Below are 15206 nucleotides of genomic sequence, written 5' to 3' on the forward strand. Positions count from 1 at the left end.
ATGATAATAATAAAAACATTTTATTCATAATAATACAAATATTTTATTCATAGTGACTCAAACAGCTTACATATTATCCTAAATAAACTGGCTCGGAAACTTGCACTCGCCAAGTTTCCCTTATTCGCATATACTTTTTTATACGATCTTCGTACAAAGACTTCCATTCGTGTGCCGCTGCATTGGCGTATCCTTCCTATTGACGTGCAGGTAGCGGCACGGGGAAATTCCCTTCTAATTGTATGTTGAGCCAATGATTATCTTCAACATTTAAGACTGCTATTACCAGAATCTGAGATAGTGGTTCCGGACTCATTCTCATAGGGAAGTAACTCTCACCGGAAGTCAGATGGAGATTGATTAAAACACAGTCATACGTCTGAGCCACTACGTGTCCGTGCCCAGGTAACCTAAACCAACTACTCTTTTGCTGGAATAAAGTAGACGTCGAGTTGTCCAGGGACTCACGAACCATGCCATAATTACCGGTTATCTCGTAGTTCAAACTGTGCCTCCAACATGATTGGTTAGTGTCCATCTCATTCCTCATGCTCTCTCTGACCTCCTTCCAGTTCATTTGACGCATTCCTAAGCCGATAGCGATTGCTCTGAAACCGCAATTACCATCTGGCTTTACATCGCTTATTCCTGATATGGATGGGTATACCCAGGTGGGAATGATGTGCCTGTAATTTTCTATGATAGGGACGTCCTTTGGGTTACGCAACAATGGAAAACCAAGTTCAGTTTCGGTCTATTGCTTTTTAGATGAACGTTTTGGTGGTTTATGTATCTTAAACCAGGGCTGAGACTGAGAACGCGACAACGAATGTGTGGGGGTTTCGAGTGTTGGTTCCCGTGACAGGGAGGGGGCGTACGAGATGTGTCTGTGGGGATCAAATGACGGGGACAAGGAGTACGAGCTGTGTCTGTAAGGATCAGTTGACGGGGACGGGGTTACGAGCTGTGTCTGTGGGGATCAGTTGACGGGGACGGGGAGTACGAGCTGTGTCGAGGGGTTTCTCTTTTTTTGCCTTGTTGGTTTAGATTTGGACACCCCCTAGGTCCTTTCATTTCTCAGGCTCCTCCTTGTTTAATTTCCCAGGAAGAACAGACATTATCTTTGAGAATAGACTTTTTTTTTTTGCATTCGGTTGTTTAGTCCTAGAACTTGTTTTTTCACATTTTCCAGTTCCGCTTCATAGTCTGGTTCTTCATATCGAACAAACGCCGGACTAAAATCGAGCTTCCTCCAAAAGGGGTCTATGTCTTCTAATGGAATACGTATATTGTTAATAGTTTACTTGTTAAGATTACAAGCACACGGCATGCCCCAGGATGTTTGTAACTGGTGGTCGCACTCCGCCCCCGTATCTTGCAATGTGTCAAGCAAAGTCAGCTCTTTGTCAAGTTTAGCAATAGCAAAAAGTGACACCCTATTATGTAGCTTTTCAAACAAAGTCAACTTATGGTACTTCTTGATCCTAACACGGGAGTCTTCAAGGGTCGCATTGATTTCTTCCATTTGGGAATTCACCACTTCAAAGGAAACGCCGCAATAGAGTCTAGCGAATCGTTCTGCCCCGGAAGGTATCTCTTCAAGTTCGCGTTTTGGCCCTCTACTCTGTTTGCTGTATGCTCGCCGAAGTTTAGTCGGTCGTCAATCCAGCAGGACACGAACTTCTCTTTGTAAGGTACCAACCAGTTGTCGCGAATACAATACCAAGCCTCTACAAACAAATAATAAAAAAATATTTTAGGCAATGTACAACTAGAATCTAAAATCATGTGTACATACGGGAAATAAAAAAAAACATTTTACGGCGTCTACCATGTCCAGCTAACGTTGCTTCCATTTAACCGCAGTTGAACTCGAAAATAGATTTTGTTGGAGACTCGTACAGTACTTTCCACCAGTACGAGAAGGATTCAAAGATATCCGTCTGAAAAAGACTCTTATGTTTTTTCTTTATGTTCTGGAAGATGTGCCACCTACAAAGGTTTTTGGTAGCATTGGGAAATACTGTTTCACAGGATTTCATCAAGGCTTGGTTCTTGTCAGTCAGGATGACACGCGGCTTCCTACAATCGACGAGCATGTCTTTAAGTCGTTCCAGGGCCCATGTGCAGTTACACTCTTGCTCCCTAAAGATAACCGCGTACGCAATACAAATAGACTTTGATGTCGACGTCACACCAACAAACAGAACAAACGGCCACTTGTACATGTTGGTGTTGTGCATTGTGTCAATCAGAAACAAATCTAGGAACGCACGCCACATGGTATGAGACTTCTCTTGATAGAAGAAAACATTCTCCGTCCTATTGGTGGAAGGTTTCTCCCATGTGTAAAAGGTAAACCCATGGGTTTGAAGAAAGTTTTCAAGTACCTACGTTGGGTTTAACAAAAAATTACTAAATATTACAAATATTCTTATTAAAGATCAGAATTATAATAAAAATAATATAATAAAATAATATTATAGATAATATTCTTATTAAATCTTACAGAATATATATATTTTATATGTGATAAAACAAAATAATATATATTCAAAATAATATATATTAAAAAGAGTTTTACAAAATAATACTGTAATATTCTAACAAAAAGTACCTGTATGGGGGTGTCACCAATTTTATCTTGGTCATCAACAAGCTTCACGACGTTATATATGTCCCTAGTAATACATTTGTTACCGGGAAAGCGTTGCTTTATGGCTGACTTAATTTTAGTAGGCCTCAGACCCTGCCTATGCAACGTCGCAACCATATCAATTTCCTCTTCGGTTAGTTTCCTTAGTGCCGGGTGCCCCTCCTCAAACAAAACGGGATTGTGGTTGTGCGTCTCATTGACAACCTCTAGCTTCCAACAAACACCTGGCGCGTTGTACCTCGCGACAAGTTTAAATGGACAACCCCTTGTAATACTCCCGGTATGCCTCACCCTTGCCTTGAGTTTTGGTTCCCCACCTCGATTGCATATAAGTTCAACACTTTTGTTCCTTGAAAGTTGGACAGAGATAACACAACCATGCTCCCGTCCTGTCTTCTTAACCCAATCCACCAACTCAGCAACATAATTAAAATACTGATATCAAGCAATGTAAATAAAGTAATATTTAGTAACGTCTTGAAAAAGAATAATAATAATTTTTTTTACCAAAAAGGATCATACATTATTAGTTACATAAAAAAATGTCGTCTCCCGTATGTAACGATCACCACCACCACCATCATCGTCATCATCATCATCATCATCATCATCATCGTCGTCATCGCCTCCTTCGCCGTGAGTCTCTTGAATGCCATCAACAACGTTGCTCGGGACTGGTCTTGACATGTATGGTTGCTCTCCTAAAGGTAACTGGTACGAATTCTGGGTTCCGTAATACGGACCGTCTACATGTAACTGCTGCGAAGACTGACCATAAGGCTCCTCGACTCTTGCATCATATGTATTCGGCGATGTCCTATTATCCTCCGACCACAAAGGGTGACTACCGCAGTATATGATATACCCCTGATAAAATATAATGGCAACGTATAATATTTTAAAAATAACTAATGCACTATTGTACTATATAAATACTATAAATAATCTAGTCAGGATTTGGTAAGTCGTACTGCTCGAAATTTCCATACCCCGGCTCATGGTTCGAGTCGGGAAGTTCATTCAAATCTGGCAAACCCTACTGCTCCGGCTGATCGTTGTACGTGTAGCCGACTGCTCCGGCTGATCGTCGTTCCCGTCACCAAAAAAATATCATATATGTCTATATTACTTTCTATATTTTAACAAACAAATATTTTAACATGCATAATATATATAGAGAAAGGGAGACGAAAGCCTTAAAATTAAAATACTGACTTGATCCGTGGCGTATCGCCCGATCAGCCGCTGATCATGTACGATGTATGACTGACTTGATAGTCCGTGGTTAACGTGTATGTAATATGTGGCGGATCGCCCAATCAGTCACAGATCGGGTACACACATAATAACACAAAAGCTTTTGACATAATAGGACAAAAAACTGTGATCAACCGCTTATCGACCGATCAGCCACGGATTGGGTGGGTGTTTTTAATTTTGGGTGGTGTCTCTAGTAGGACCCTTTCTAAAAGGTAATCTTAATTTCTCTTTCTTGTTTTAAGTACATAGCAAATAATATATCTTATTATCTTTTATCAGATATTCTAAATCAGGCATTAATATAAAATCAATTTTTGTTTGTTTTTTTTATAAAAAGGGTATGATGTATATCCCTTCAACCTTTTTTCTCTTTAAGAAAGTTCAATGTAAATATCTTTCACTAAATTATTTCTAGGTGATATAGCATGTGTTTATAGTTTTTGGTGTTTCTAAACATACATCCCTACAAATTTTTCTATCTGTACCGATTCAACCCCACCTCCCAAAAAAATGAACTTAAGAAGTCAACTACCATATTTCGTTAACATTTTTATTTGACATATTAATTCTTTTTGTTAGGATCTTGATTCTTACACACACAAAAACTGCAATAGGAGAACCCAACGAGTTGAGTGGCTCAAAAGCGGTGAGTAATTTACCTCACATGATGCAACCAGGATATTACTGTTATTTTATCTCTCACTCTCATGAGAAGTTACAACTATAAGAATGACAATATATAGATATAGATTAGGGTTTCTAACTTTAAGAATAAAAAATCTAAACAAGCCCAAAGAAGACTAAGGATCCGAATAGGACCCAAGACTAAAGATCCGAATAGGGCTTCAATCCAAACATCGTTTTATAATCAACTTTATCTTTTTCTCACATAATAAGGCCCAATTCTAACCTCTAGGTAAAACCGACCTCATAAACTGGACCTTTATATCTAAACGCACCTTTTAGACACGATTTGGTTTGAATCTGAATCAACACGCGAATCTAGACGTGTTTCTTGTTCGACATGGATGCTAGAACTCGAACTCCAACCTTTCCTTCAGCTCAGATCCGGTTACGACTAAAATGAGTGTTTGCGAGTGTTTTGAGTGTTTGTAGGGAGGCTGGATGAAAGAATGAGGCTTTTAGGGTTTTATGGAGGATTTAAGGTGTATAAATACCCCCAAGCACATGGACCTAATGTAACATCCCAAAAATCTCGTAAACCGAATGACGTGAGTGTAAAGTTTGTAAAATAATTTCTCGGGATTTGCTTGAGGGCTCGGGAATCTATGAGCATGTCCAAAAAGTATTTCTTTTAGTTTGGGAGCAAGAAGGATTGAATTACATAGTGCAAGGACTAAAAATGAAACTAGAAGAAAATATAATACAACCTTACCCCCCTAACCCTAATATGGCCGCCCACTTCCTCCCCTCTAAACCCTTTGCTTTTGATCGAGTTAATTTAATTCCAAGCTTGTGGAGTTCGTTCAAGGTGTGTACTACATTCCCATAATCTTTAATTGCATAATCTAGGTCGTTATGATGGTCGATTAATCCGTTTCTTAAACTAGGGACAGATTCGGATAAAATTAATTTGGCGCACTTACCGATGTCAAAAGTTGGAGTTTTGGTGGCAAAAGATTCCCAAGGAATGTCTGGTATATCATACTTATATTTCATGACCATTGGAGTTGTTTTATAGGTCAACTGATAAAAACCGATTTCTAGGGTTCTTGAATGTTTAAATCGTTAATTGTTGTCATTCGGGTATTATTTGAAGGAATGGTCAACCCAATCAGTTTGAGGGGTATTATGTTAGTGTAATAAAAGTAGGAAAATTATTATTTTTTTTTTGTTATAGGGCCTGGTTTGGTTGGTGATTCTTTAATCAAACTATAATAACGCGTAAAATCGGTTAATGGTGAATTAATGAGGAAAATGATGAGATTTCAAAACCCATCAACTTCGTGATTAAATATTGATGGGTAGGCTGTAATGATGTCAAATATTATCAAAATGGGGCTGATTTGGTTGGTGGTTGGTTAATCGGTTCGTTAACGCACGGATTCGACAAAATTAACGTAAGGCGGGCATAATTTGGGAACTGTTGGTGGTGATTTATCGGAAAGTGTGTTTTGGGTAATTCAAGGACTCTGGGGGCTATTTTTTAGATGAGTATGAATGTTGGGTGTGGCTATGGGTCAATCCAATCCCGCTAGGGATACTCAATAAACGAGCGAGTCGTTGCGGTCTAGTTAGTGATTGTTGTGTGCTTTAACTTGACAGGCTTGTGGATTGTGAGTGATTAGCTAGAGGAACCAGTTGTGATGTTTGTGTGATTCATGTCAGGTAAGTTTCATGATGCCACTTTATAAATGTTTTACGTTTTGGGCTAGCATACACGTTTTATGACGGTTTTACCTTTTGCGTGTATGTTAGAATGTTTTTCAGGTTGAACGTGGATGGGATTACTGCTTGGAGGTGCTCATGACTACCCGAGGCCCCGAGACAGTTCTAGTCGATGCTCCTATCGTGTTTATATTTAAGAAAGTTTTAATTCACATTTTTATGTCTTAGGGGATAATAATCGGATGTTTTGTAAATTTTCTGTTGCAAGAATACTCTAAATTGAATTTTTGAATTATATGAAACCGGTTTAACCTTTATATTTGAATTTTTTTGGAATAATTACCCACTGTAGGACTCCCGGATTTTGGGGTCTTACACCTAAGACCCATCGCCATTTCTTATTCCATCTTTTATTGTCTAAGCCCACACTCTATTATATTTATTTAACTTAACTAAATAATAACACACCATTAAGTAAACAAAATTCTTTTATTTATTAAATCAAAAGTAGGAAGTTACAATGTTCTACATTCAAAGCCGACTACACGCTGAAGTTTATGTGGATGATTTGATGGTTCAAGAAATAGCAAATTTCAAAAGATAAATGGAGTCATATGGTCCGGTCCGTATCCATATATATGAAAACCCCTCGAACTTAACTATTTAAAGAAATAAACGGTTTCAAAGAAAAATATTTTGATTTATGTGACTACTAACCACAATTAGATGCAAAAGATGGGAAAAAGTAGCAATTTTTGTCACACCCTCAAAATCCACTAACGGAGTTTTACCGTCAGAGGGTGTGAACTGGCAGGATCGGAATCATCAGTTATAATCAAACCCTAAAATAAAGTTTCAAAACCATGAAAACTTTTACGAGTAATTTAAATGCGGAAGCGTAAAAACCTTTAATCAAAAGTTGCGTCACGCAGGACGAATTTAAAACCAAAGATAATTGTTAAAAATAAGTTTGCAGGACAAAAGCGTTTTCAATCAATGCATGTTCCTAAACCGCGCGCCCGCCTCGGCTACCTGAGAATAACATACTAAAAGTGTCAACACAAGGTTGGTGAGTTCACAAGTTATATAAAATAAATCGTTTAGCGTTTGCGTTCAGCGTTTTGCGTTTAGCGTTTTGCGTAACCACGTTACGGCGTTTTGCGTTACCAGATAGTGTTATGTCAAATTATATATCGATAGGTAGCTAATCTATACAACAAGTATTACTAAGTGTTCGACACCGAAGCTGACTCGTTTAGTAAGTGCCTTGTCACCAGGTCCTCCAGACCATGGTACGTGTTAGCCAAAATTACACCCGCTCGACCTCCAGTTGAGTTTAGCGTTGGGTGGGGTTTGTCAAACCCAGTAGTACTACTCAACAGTGACTCGCTATTCTAAATATTAACCAGTTCGATGTGTAGGACTTCAAATATTTCGTTTGCCACTTAGCCTTACAAGTGATATATAATTTATAACAAAATCTTAAATGCGTTGTGGAGTATGTTATCTCCCCCAAGTGAAAAACGTTTGAAAACAGTTTAAAGAGGGGAAAGTGAAACTCACTGTTTGCGAAGAATTTCCCAAAATAAATCACCAAGATGCGCGTCACCGAAAAACTCTCTCTAACGTTCTAAAACAACAAAGAGATTTTTCTAAGTGTCGGAATATTATCGAGTCTCTAGACCCGGCACACAATACCTATGCACATAACATGTTTCGTGTTTCGTTTGTGAATCGTGTGTGACTTTAACTATGTATTTGTGATACGTTACATGTGTAAGCAATCATATACGTGTCATGTATTCATAACGTACACTACTAGCAATTATTCCCCGTAAGGGCATTTTGGTCAAAACACGATAATAAATTAGCAAGTATCATATTTCATGCATTTTCACAAAAACTCAGCAGCTATTTTCACCGAGACAGAAATCCTACTAGAAAGATTGTACTATCTCACCAATCATAGCAACTCAATTAATTTACCAAAGATCATCACAGAAGCACATATGTCTTAGGTTTCTAGAACATATTTTATTACATTTTTATTCCTAATAGTTTTCTACAATCATCAAATCATTACAGCAAACTCATAACAGTCAGATTCATGCACAACATAATGTTATTTGCAATTCCCGTTAAACGAAAAATCCAATAAATGCAAGACCACTTGGGTTAGGTTCCTAACTCAATGAGTCAACTTCCAGAAGTGGAACCAACCCAATTGGTCTCGTAGTTCATGAGATATAACATTTACAACATAACCTAACAGCAGGTCTAACAGCTCAGCTTTGCACAACGTTTTTGTAAAATCATAAAAGTTAACCTCTACTTGTCCAAAAATTACAAACTTATACTTTATAGAAATTAGACTCAACCTAGTTTACTGCAGTACCCACAATCTCAACCAACTTTCACGTTTACACTTCGTTACAGTCACTTAAACATCGTATACACATTCTGTCCAGAATCTGTTTGCATCCAAACTCAACATAATAACAATCTATGAACTATCATGCATCCGTATAATCCTCTAGACTCCATAAACACCATTCATACACATCAATTACATATTACATACTTGATTAGGGTTTGTGTTTGAACTCAAATCAAAGACACAACAATCAACATGCAACAAGATTCAATCTACTTTTCATATCATCATTCAATCAACCACAATCATGTTAGCTATCTACATACACAAAATCGGCAGGTCTAGGGTTTGTGGTTACCCCAACAAACATCAAAATTAAGCTACAAGAATGTAAAGGATGATCAATTATACCTTCCTAGCACCTAGTTCTTGGATTAAACACTTGATTTCTTGATGTATGTGTGTGTGGAAGTCGACGGCAGCAAGGAGCAAAGGGGAGGGGGGGGGGCGATCGGGTTGGGATTAATAATAATAATAATAGTTAGGGTTTAATTTTTAAGGTTATATTAATAGACACACAAGTTACACTCAAGTCCCTCTACTTTCAAGTGTTGTTTTTCTAACTTAACTAACTTAGTTCTTGTTTCTTGTTTAGCATTACACACAATATAATCAAGTAACACATATGTTAACACATAATTATCACATAATTATTATGTTGATGTTTTTCGTTTATTCCTCAATCGTTTGCGTCAACTTGTTTGCGTTTCGGTGCAAATCCCGAAAGACTACACATGTAGTAAGTGTTAAGCGTCATTTAAACCCTAGTTTAAATGTAATGAAGTATGCGTTATAGATTTAGTGATCTTAAGTTTGAATTGACGGAGTTGAGTTAACGGAGTTAACCTGAAATTGACGATTGTCACATCATTCCCATGTTAAAGAATTTTCGTCCCGAAAATTTGAGTCAAGTCGTGATGAGAGTCTGAAAGAGTAAGAGAAAAAAAAAATTTCAGTTTGTCATATCTTTCCCTAGTAGAAAGAAATTTCGTCCCGAAATTTAATTCATACCTCCGGTGATGTCTGACGGTTTGCCGAGTTTCGCGGTTTTCTGTGTTTGGTTAGCCCTTCAAAAAGGTGAGGATACTTTTTCATCATTTGATCCTCGCGTTCCCACGTGAACTCCGGTCCACGTCTCGAAGTTCCAACGAACCTTAACGATTGGAATTTTGCTGTGTTTAAGCGTTTTGGTTTCCCAATCCAAAACCTCGACTGGTTCCTCAATGAAACGTAAATGTTCATCAACTTGTAGTTCCTCCAAAGGGACTACTTGGGTTTCGTCAGATAGGCATTTCTTCAAATTTGATACGTGGAATACATCGTGTACGCCACTGAGTTCTGTTGGTAGGTCCAGTCGGTACGCCACCGGACCAATGCGCTCAGTTATCCGGTACGGACCAACATACCGTGGGTTGAGTTTGTTTCGCTTACCAAAGAGAACCACACCTTTCCAAGGTGAGACTTTGAGTAACACTCGATCGTTCACTTGAAATTCGAGAGGTTTTCGGCGCTTGTCTGCGTAACTCTTTTGGCGATCTCGTTCTGCTGCCATGCGATTTCGGATTTGAACAATCTTTTCCGAAGTTTCGAGTACCAGTTCCGGACCAGTGATTTGGCTGTCACCCACCTCTGCCCAACAGAGTGGTGATCGACACTTCCGTCCGTACAGCGCTTCAAACGGCGCTGCCTTAATACTTGCGTGGTAGCTGTTATTGTACGAAAACTCTACCAAGGGTAAGTGGGGTTCCCAACTTTTTCCGAAATCCAAAACGCATGCACGCAACATATCCTCCAGGGTCTGAATAGTTCGTTCACTTTGCCCATCCGTCTGAGGATGGTATGCTGTACTCATATCGAGACGGGTGCCTAGTGCGCTTTGCAGCGACTTCCAAAAGTGCGAAGTGAAACTAGAATCTCGATCAGAAATGATTGAGACAGGCACTCCGTGTCTAGACACTACTTCCTTCATGTAAACACGAGTCAGTCTTTCCATTTTGTCCGTTTCTTTAATTGCTAGGAAGTGTGCCTATTTAGTCAACCGGTCAACGATCACCCAGATGGTATCGCATCCCGTCGGTGTCTTAGGTAAACCCGTAATAAAATCCATTGAGATGTGTTCCCATTTCCACATTGGGAGTTCAGGTTGTTGCAGTAGATCAGATGGTTTCTGGTATTCTATCTTGACTCTGGCACAAGTCAAGCATTTGCTCACGTAGGTGGCAATGTCGGCTTTCATGTTCGGCCACCAGTAAAGTGCCTTTAAATCATGATACATTTTATCTGAGCCAGGGTGGATAGAATATCGGGACTTGTGAGCTTCGTCCATCACTAGAGTTCTCAACTCTCCATATCGTGGAACCCAAATCCGGTTCTCAAAATATCGGACCCCGTCCGATCTGGTTTCAAGTTGCTTGTTCATGCCCCGCATGAGTTCCGATGGAAGATTATCATCTTTCAAAGCTTCCAGTTGCGCATCGCGAATCTGATCGGGTAAGCTGGCATGAATCGTGAGTTGCAATGCTCTCACCCGTCTGGGTTTATCTGTTTCTTTTCTGCTGAGGGCGTCGGCCACCACATTGGCCTTTCCAGGGTGGTACTTGATGGCACAATCATAATCTTTGAGCAGCTCGACCCAACGACGCTGTCGCATGTTCAGCTCCTTCTGATCGTAGATATGTTGGAGACTCTTGTGGTCGGTGTAAATGGTAAACTTGGTACCGTACAAGTAATGCCTTCATATCTTAAGAGCAAACACCACAGCTCCGAGTTCCAAATCATGGGTCGTGTAGTTCTTCTCGTGAACCCGTAGTTGTCGAGAGGCGTAGGCTATAACCTTCTCGAGTTGCATCAGCACACAACCGAGACCTTGTATAGATGCGTCACAGTGTACCTCAAAATTTTCCGTTCCCTCGGGGAGGGCTAAAATAGGGGCGCTACAAAGCTTGGTTTTCAACAGTTGAAAAGCGGATTCTTGCGCGTCACCCCAATTGTACTTAGTGCCCTTGTGAGTCAAAGCCGTGAGGGGTTGAGCAATCTTTGAAAATCCCTCGATGAAACGCCGGTAGTAGCCGGCCAGTCCTAGGAATTGTCGCACCTCAGTCGGAGTCTTAGGTGCTTCCCAGTTTTTGATGGCCTCTACCTTACCGGGATCGACATGGATACCATTCTCGTTGATCACATGTCCGAAAAAGTGAACCTCGCGAAGCCAAAATTCACATTTCGAGAGTTTAGCATACAGTTGTTCCTTCTTCAATAGTTCCAGAATTACCCTTAAGTGATCTTCGTGGTCAGTCTCGTTCTTGGAGTAGACGAGAATATCATCGATGAAAACAATCACAAACTTGTCGAGGTACGCCTTGCATACTCGATTCATGAGATCCATAAATACGGCTGGTGCGTTGGTTAGGCCAAAAGGCATAACCGAAAACTCGTAGTGACCATACCGTGTTCTGAAAGCCGTCTTTGAGATATCTTCTTCGCGCACTCTTTGTTGGTGGTAACCGGATCACAGATCGATCTTCGAGTAGTAACTCGATCCTTGAAGCTGGTCAAACAAATCATCAATTCGGGGTAAAGGATAACGGTTCTTGACCGTCACCTTGTTCAATTCCCGGTAGTCGATGCACATTCGGAAAGTCCCGTCTTTCTTTCGGACAAACAAGACAGGGGCTCCCCACGGCGATGAGCTAGGTCGGATAAATATCCTTATCCAACAAATCTTGCAACTGAGTGGACAACTCCTGAAGTTCCGCCGGTGCGAGCCGATATGGGGCTCGTGCTATGGGTGCTGCACCGGGTGTCAACTCGATTTGGAATTCGACTTGACGAATAGGAGGGAGTCCGGGAAAATCCTCCGGGAAAACTTCCGGGAAGTCTCGCACAACAGGTATATCTTCAATTCGTTTCTCCTCCGCCGGTTTCTCAACAATCTGATCCAAAATTGCCGGATGACCCTTTCGTAGATACTTCTGCGCCTTCATAAGGGTAATGACGCTGGTGGTCATGCCGCTTCTCTCGCCTCGGACCGAAATGATCTCGCCGGAAGGGGTGGTAATATGGACTATCTTCTCGTGGCATATAATCTCTGCTCGGTTCTCGGATAACCAGTCCATGCCGACAACGACATCGAAACTACTAAGCGTAAAAGGAATAAGGTCGATATCAAAGACATGACCTGACAGTTTTAACTTACATCCCGCAAGTACATGAGTCGTTACTATAGTCTTACCGTCAGCTAATTCAACAGGAAACTTAGCATCTAACGGAATTGGAGTTACGTCTAAGAGTTGACTAAAGGCTTTCGACACAAAACTCCTATCAGCTCCAGTGTCAAACAATACAGAAGCAAAACAATCGTTTACAGGAAACTTACCAGTCACCACGTGCGGATCATTGCGGGCTTGACCCGACACAATCACAAACGCTCTTCCCTTGCCATTGCTTCCACCATTACTGCCACTTCCATTACCCCCATTGTTGTCATTTTGTTTCAGCTTGGGGCAATCTTTTCTGAAATGACCTTCCTGCCCACATTCAAAGCATCCTTTAGTCGTCATAGGTGGCTTAGGAGGACCCTTTGCCGCAAGGTCTCCTCTACATTCTTTCGCTTGGTGACCCATCTTTCCGCATCTCTGACACTTGGCACGGTCACACTGGCCAACATGATGATAGTTGCACCTGTTGCACTTTGGATATTTCCCAGCATATCCGCTCAAAACCTGCCCGCTACCGTTGTTGTTGTTGTTGTGATTTTGAGTGTTAAAGCTCCGAGTGAATTCGGGCTTACGGTAGTGTTGTTGCGGTGGGAGGTTCGAGGATGAAGATCTGGTGTTGTCAAACTTCCTCTTCCCGCTGTTCGGGTTGCTGTTGCTGTTATTGTCGTTACTCTGGTTGTCACGGGCTTTAACGGTCGAACCCCTAGGTGGTAACGCACCTTGGGTCACAGCCTGATTCGTCAGTTTGTGAGCTAAACGGATCGCTTGTTGGATCGTGGCTGGCCTGGAAGACGTCACCATGCCCTGAATCTGCGGTGCTAATCCATCAATGTACATTTCTATCCTCTTGCTCGGCGGATCCACCATCCGCGGACACATCACAACCAACTCGTGCGAACGAGTAGTGTAGGCTTCGATTTCCGAACCCACCATCTTCAGTGACCAAAATTCCGACTCCAACTTTGAAATCTCTTCTCTCGGACAATACTCCTCTCGCATCATGTTTTTGAACTCCTCCCAGTTCATCGCATTAACCAGTTCCAATCCAAGGATCTGCACATTTGTACATCGTCTGTGGACACCTCTGAGTGTGCCTCTGGCTCAGCCGGTTCTTCCTCCGGTTCCTTTTCGGGATCTTCCTCGGGATCTTCTTCAGGCTCCTCTTCGGGATCTTCTTCAGGTTCGGCCTCAGGCTCCGCCTCAGGCTCGGCTGCGTTCTGAGCAAGTTGCATTTGTAAGACATCGAAACGCTCTAGAGCTATCTCGGTTCGGGTCCTTGCTACCTGGAGTTGCTCTTGCAAGTCTATCATCTCGGCTTGCATCTTCATCATAACCTTCATCTGCTGATCGCTAGTCTCTTGCATTTCTTTCATTGCCGCTGCCATGCGGGCAATCTCCTCCTTAGTCTCGGTTCCGTCTTTTAACATTCTGGAAACGTTCTCCCTCGTATAGTGCATGTAACCCACGTCACGCTCCAAGCATGAAACAACAGCTGCGAGAACTCTCTCTACAGGTTCGGTTATGGGTGGTAGGGTGTTGGGATAAGCAGGGTGGTTCGGGTGAGGCAACGGGGGAACTTGTTCGCGATAGACCATACGTCTGATCATGTTAGGGTACCAATCCCAGCTAACGTCGTTTTCATAAATGCCTCCGGATAGGCGGTACCTCTTCGGTGCGGGAGCTTCGAATTCCGGGACTACTCGGGATGGTGAGGCGGTAGGTAACTGCGGTTCCTTCCCGTGAGCATGCGTCATCGAATCGGATGATGATGAGGGTGGCGTCGACATTCCTACAGGTAAGCCGTGTATGCGCGCGCGTATGAGTGAAAGAGGTAAAGAGATAAGATTACAAGACTACACAAACCTATGCAGTGCGTATCATTATAACTAATGGGTCGTCGCGGTTATAGTCTAGTATGCATGCAGCTTCTAGTTCGCTATAACCAATGGCTCTGATACCAATCTGTCACACCCTCAAAATCCACTAACGGAGTTTTACCGTCAGAGGGTGTGAACTGGCAGGATCGGAATCATTAGTTATAATCAAACCCTAAAATAAAGTTTCAAAACAATGAAAACATTTACGAGTAATTTAAATGCGGAAGCGTAAAAACCTTTAATCAAAAGTTGCGTCACGCAGGACGACTTAAAACCAAAGATAATTGTTAAAAATAAGTTTGCAGGACAAAAGCGCTTTCAATCAATGCATGTTCCTAAACCGCGTGCCCGCCTCGGCTACCTGAGAATAACATACTAAAAGTGTCAACACAAGGTTGGTGAGTTCACAAGTTATA

At 41.4% G+C, this 15206-nt stretch overlaps 1 protein-coding gene across 1 annotated transcript; it reads right to left on the reverse strand.

The window, feature by feature from the left end:
* Window positions 1-1856: 1856 nt before the first annotated feature.
* LOC143580998 (protein FAR-RED IMPAIRED RESPONSE 1-like) lies at window positions 1857-5583 on the reverse strand. The gene is made up of 4 exons (XM_077063887.1): window positions 5524-5583; window positions 3320-3523; window positions 2618-3091; window positions 1857-2390 (listed from the first exon to the last, which is right to left on the reverse strand). The coding sequence occupies exons 1-4, from the start codon at window positions 5581-5583 to the stop codon at window positions 1857-1859; spliced, it is 1272 nt and encodes a 423-aa protein (XP_076920002.1).
* Window positions 5584-15206: the final 9623 nt, after the last annotated feature.

The sequence above is a fragment of the Bidens hawaiensis genome, unplaced genomic scaffold (assembly GCF_021521415.1).
Source record: "Bidens hawaiensis isolate Kalapana, Puna unplaced genomic scaffold, B.hawaiensis_p1.1 tig00030785_1, whole genome shotgun sequence".
Classification (NCBI taxonomy): Eukaryota; Viridiplantae; Streptophyta; class Magnoliopsida; order Asterales; family Asteraceae; genus Bidens; species Bidens hawaiensis.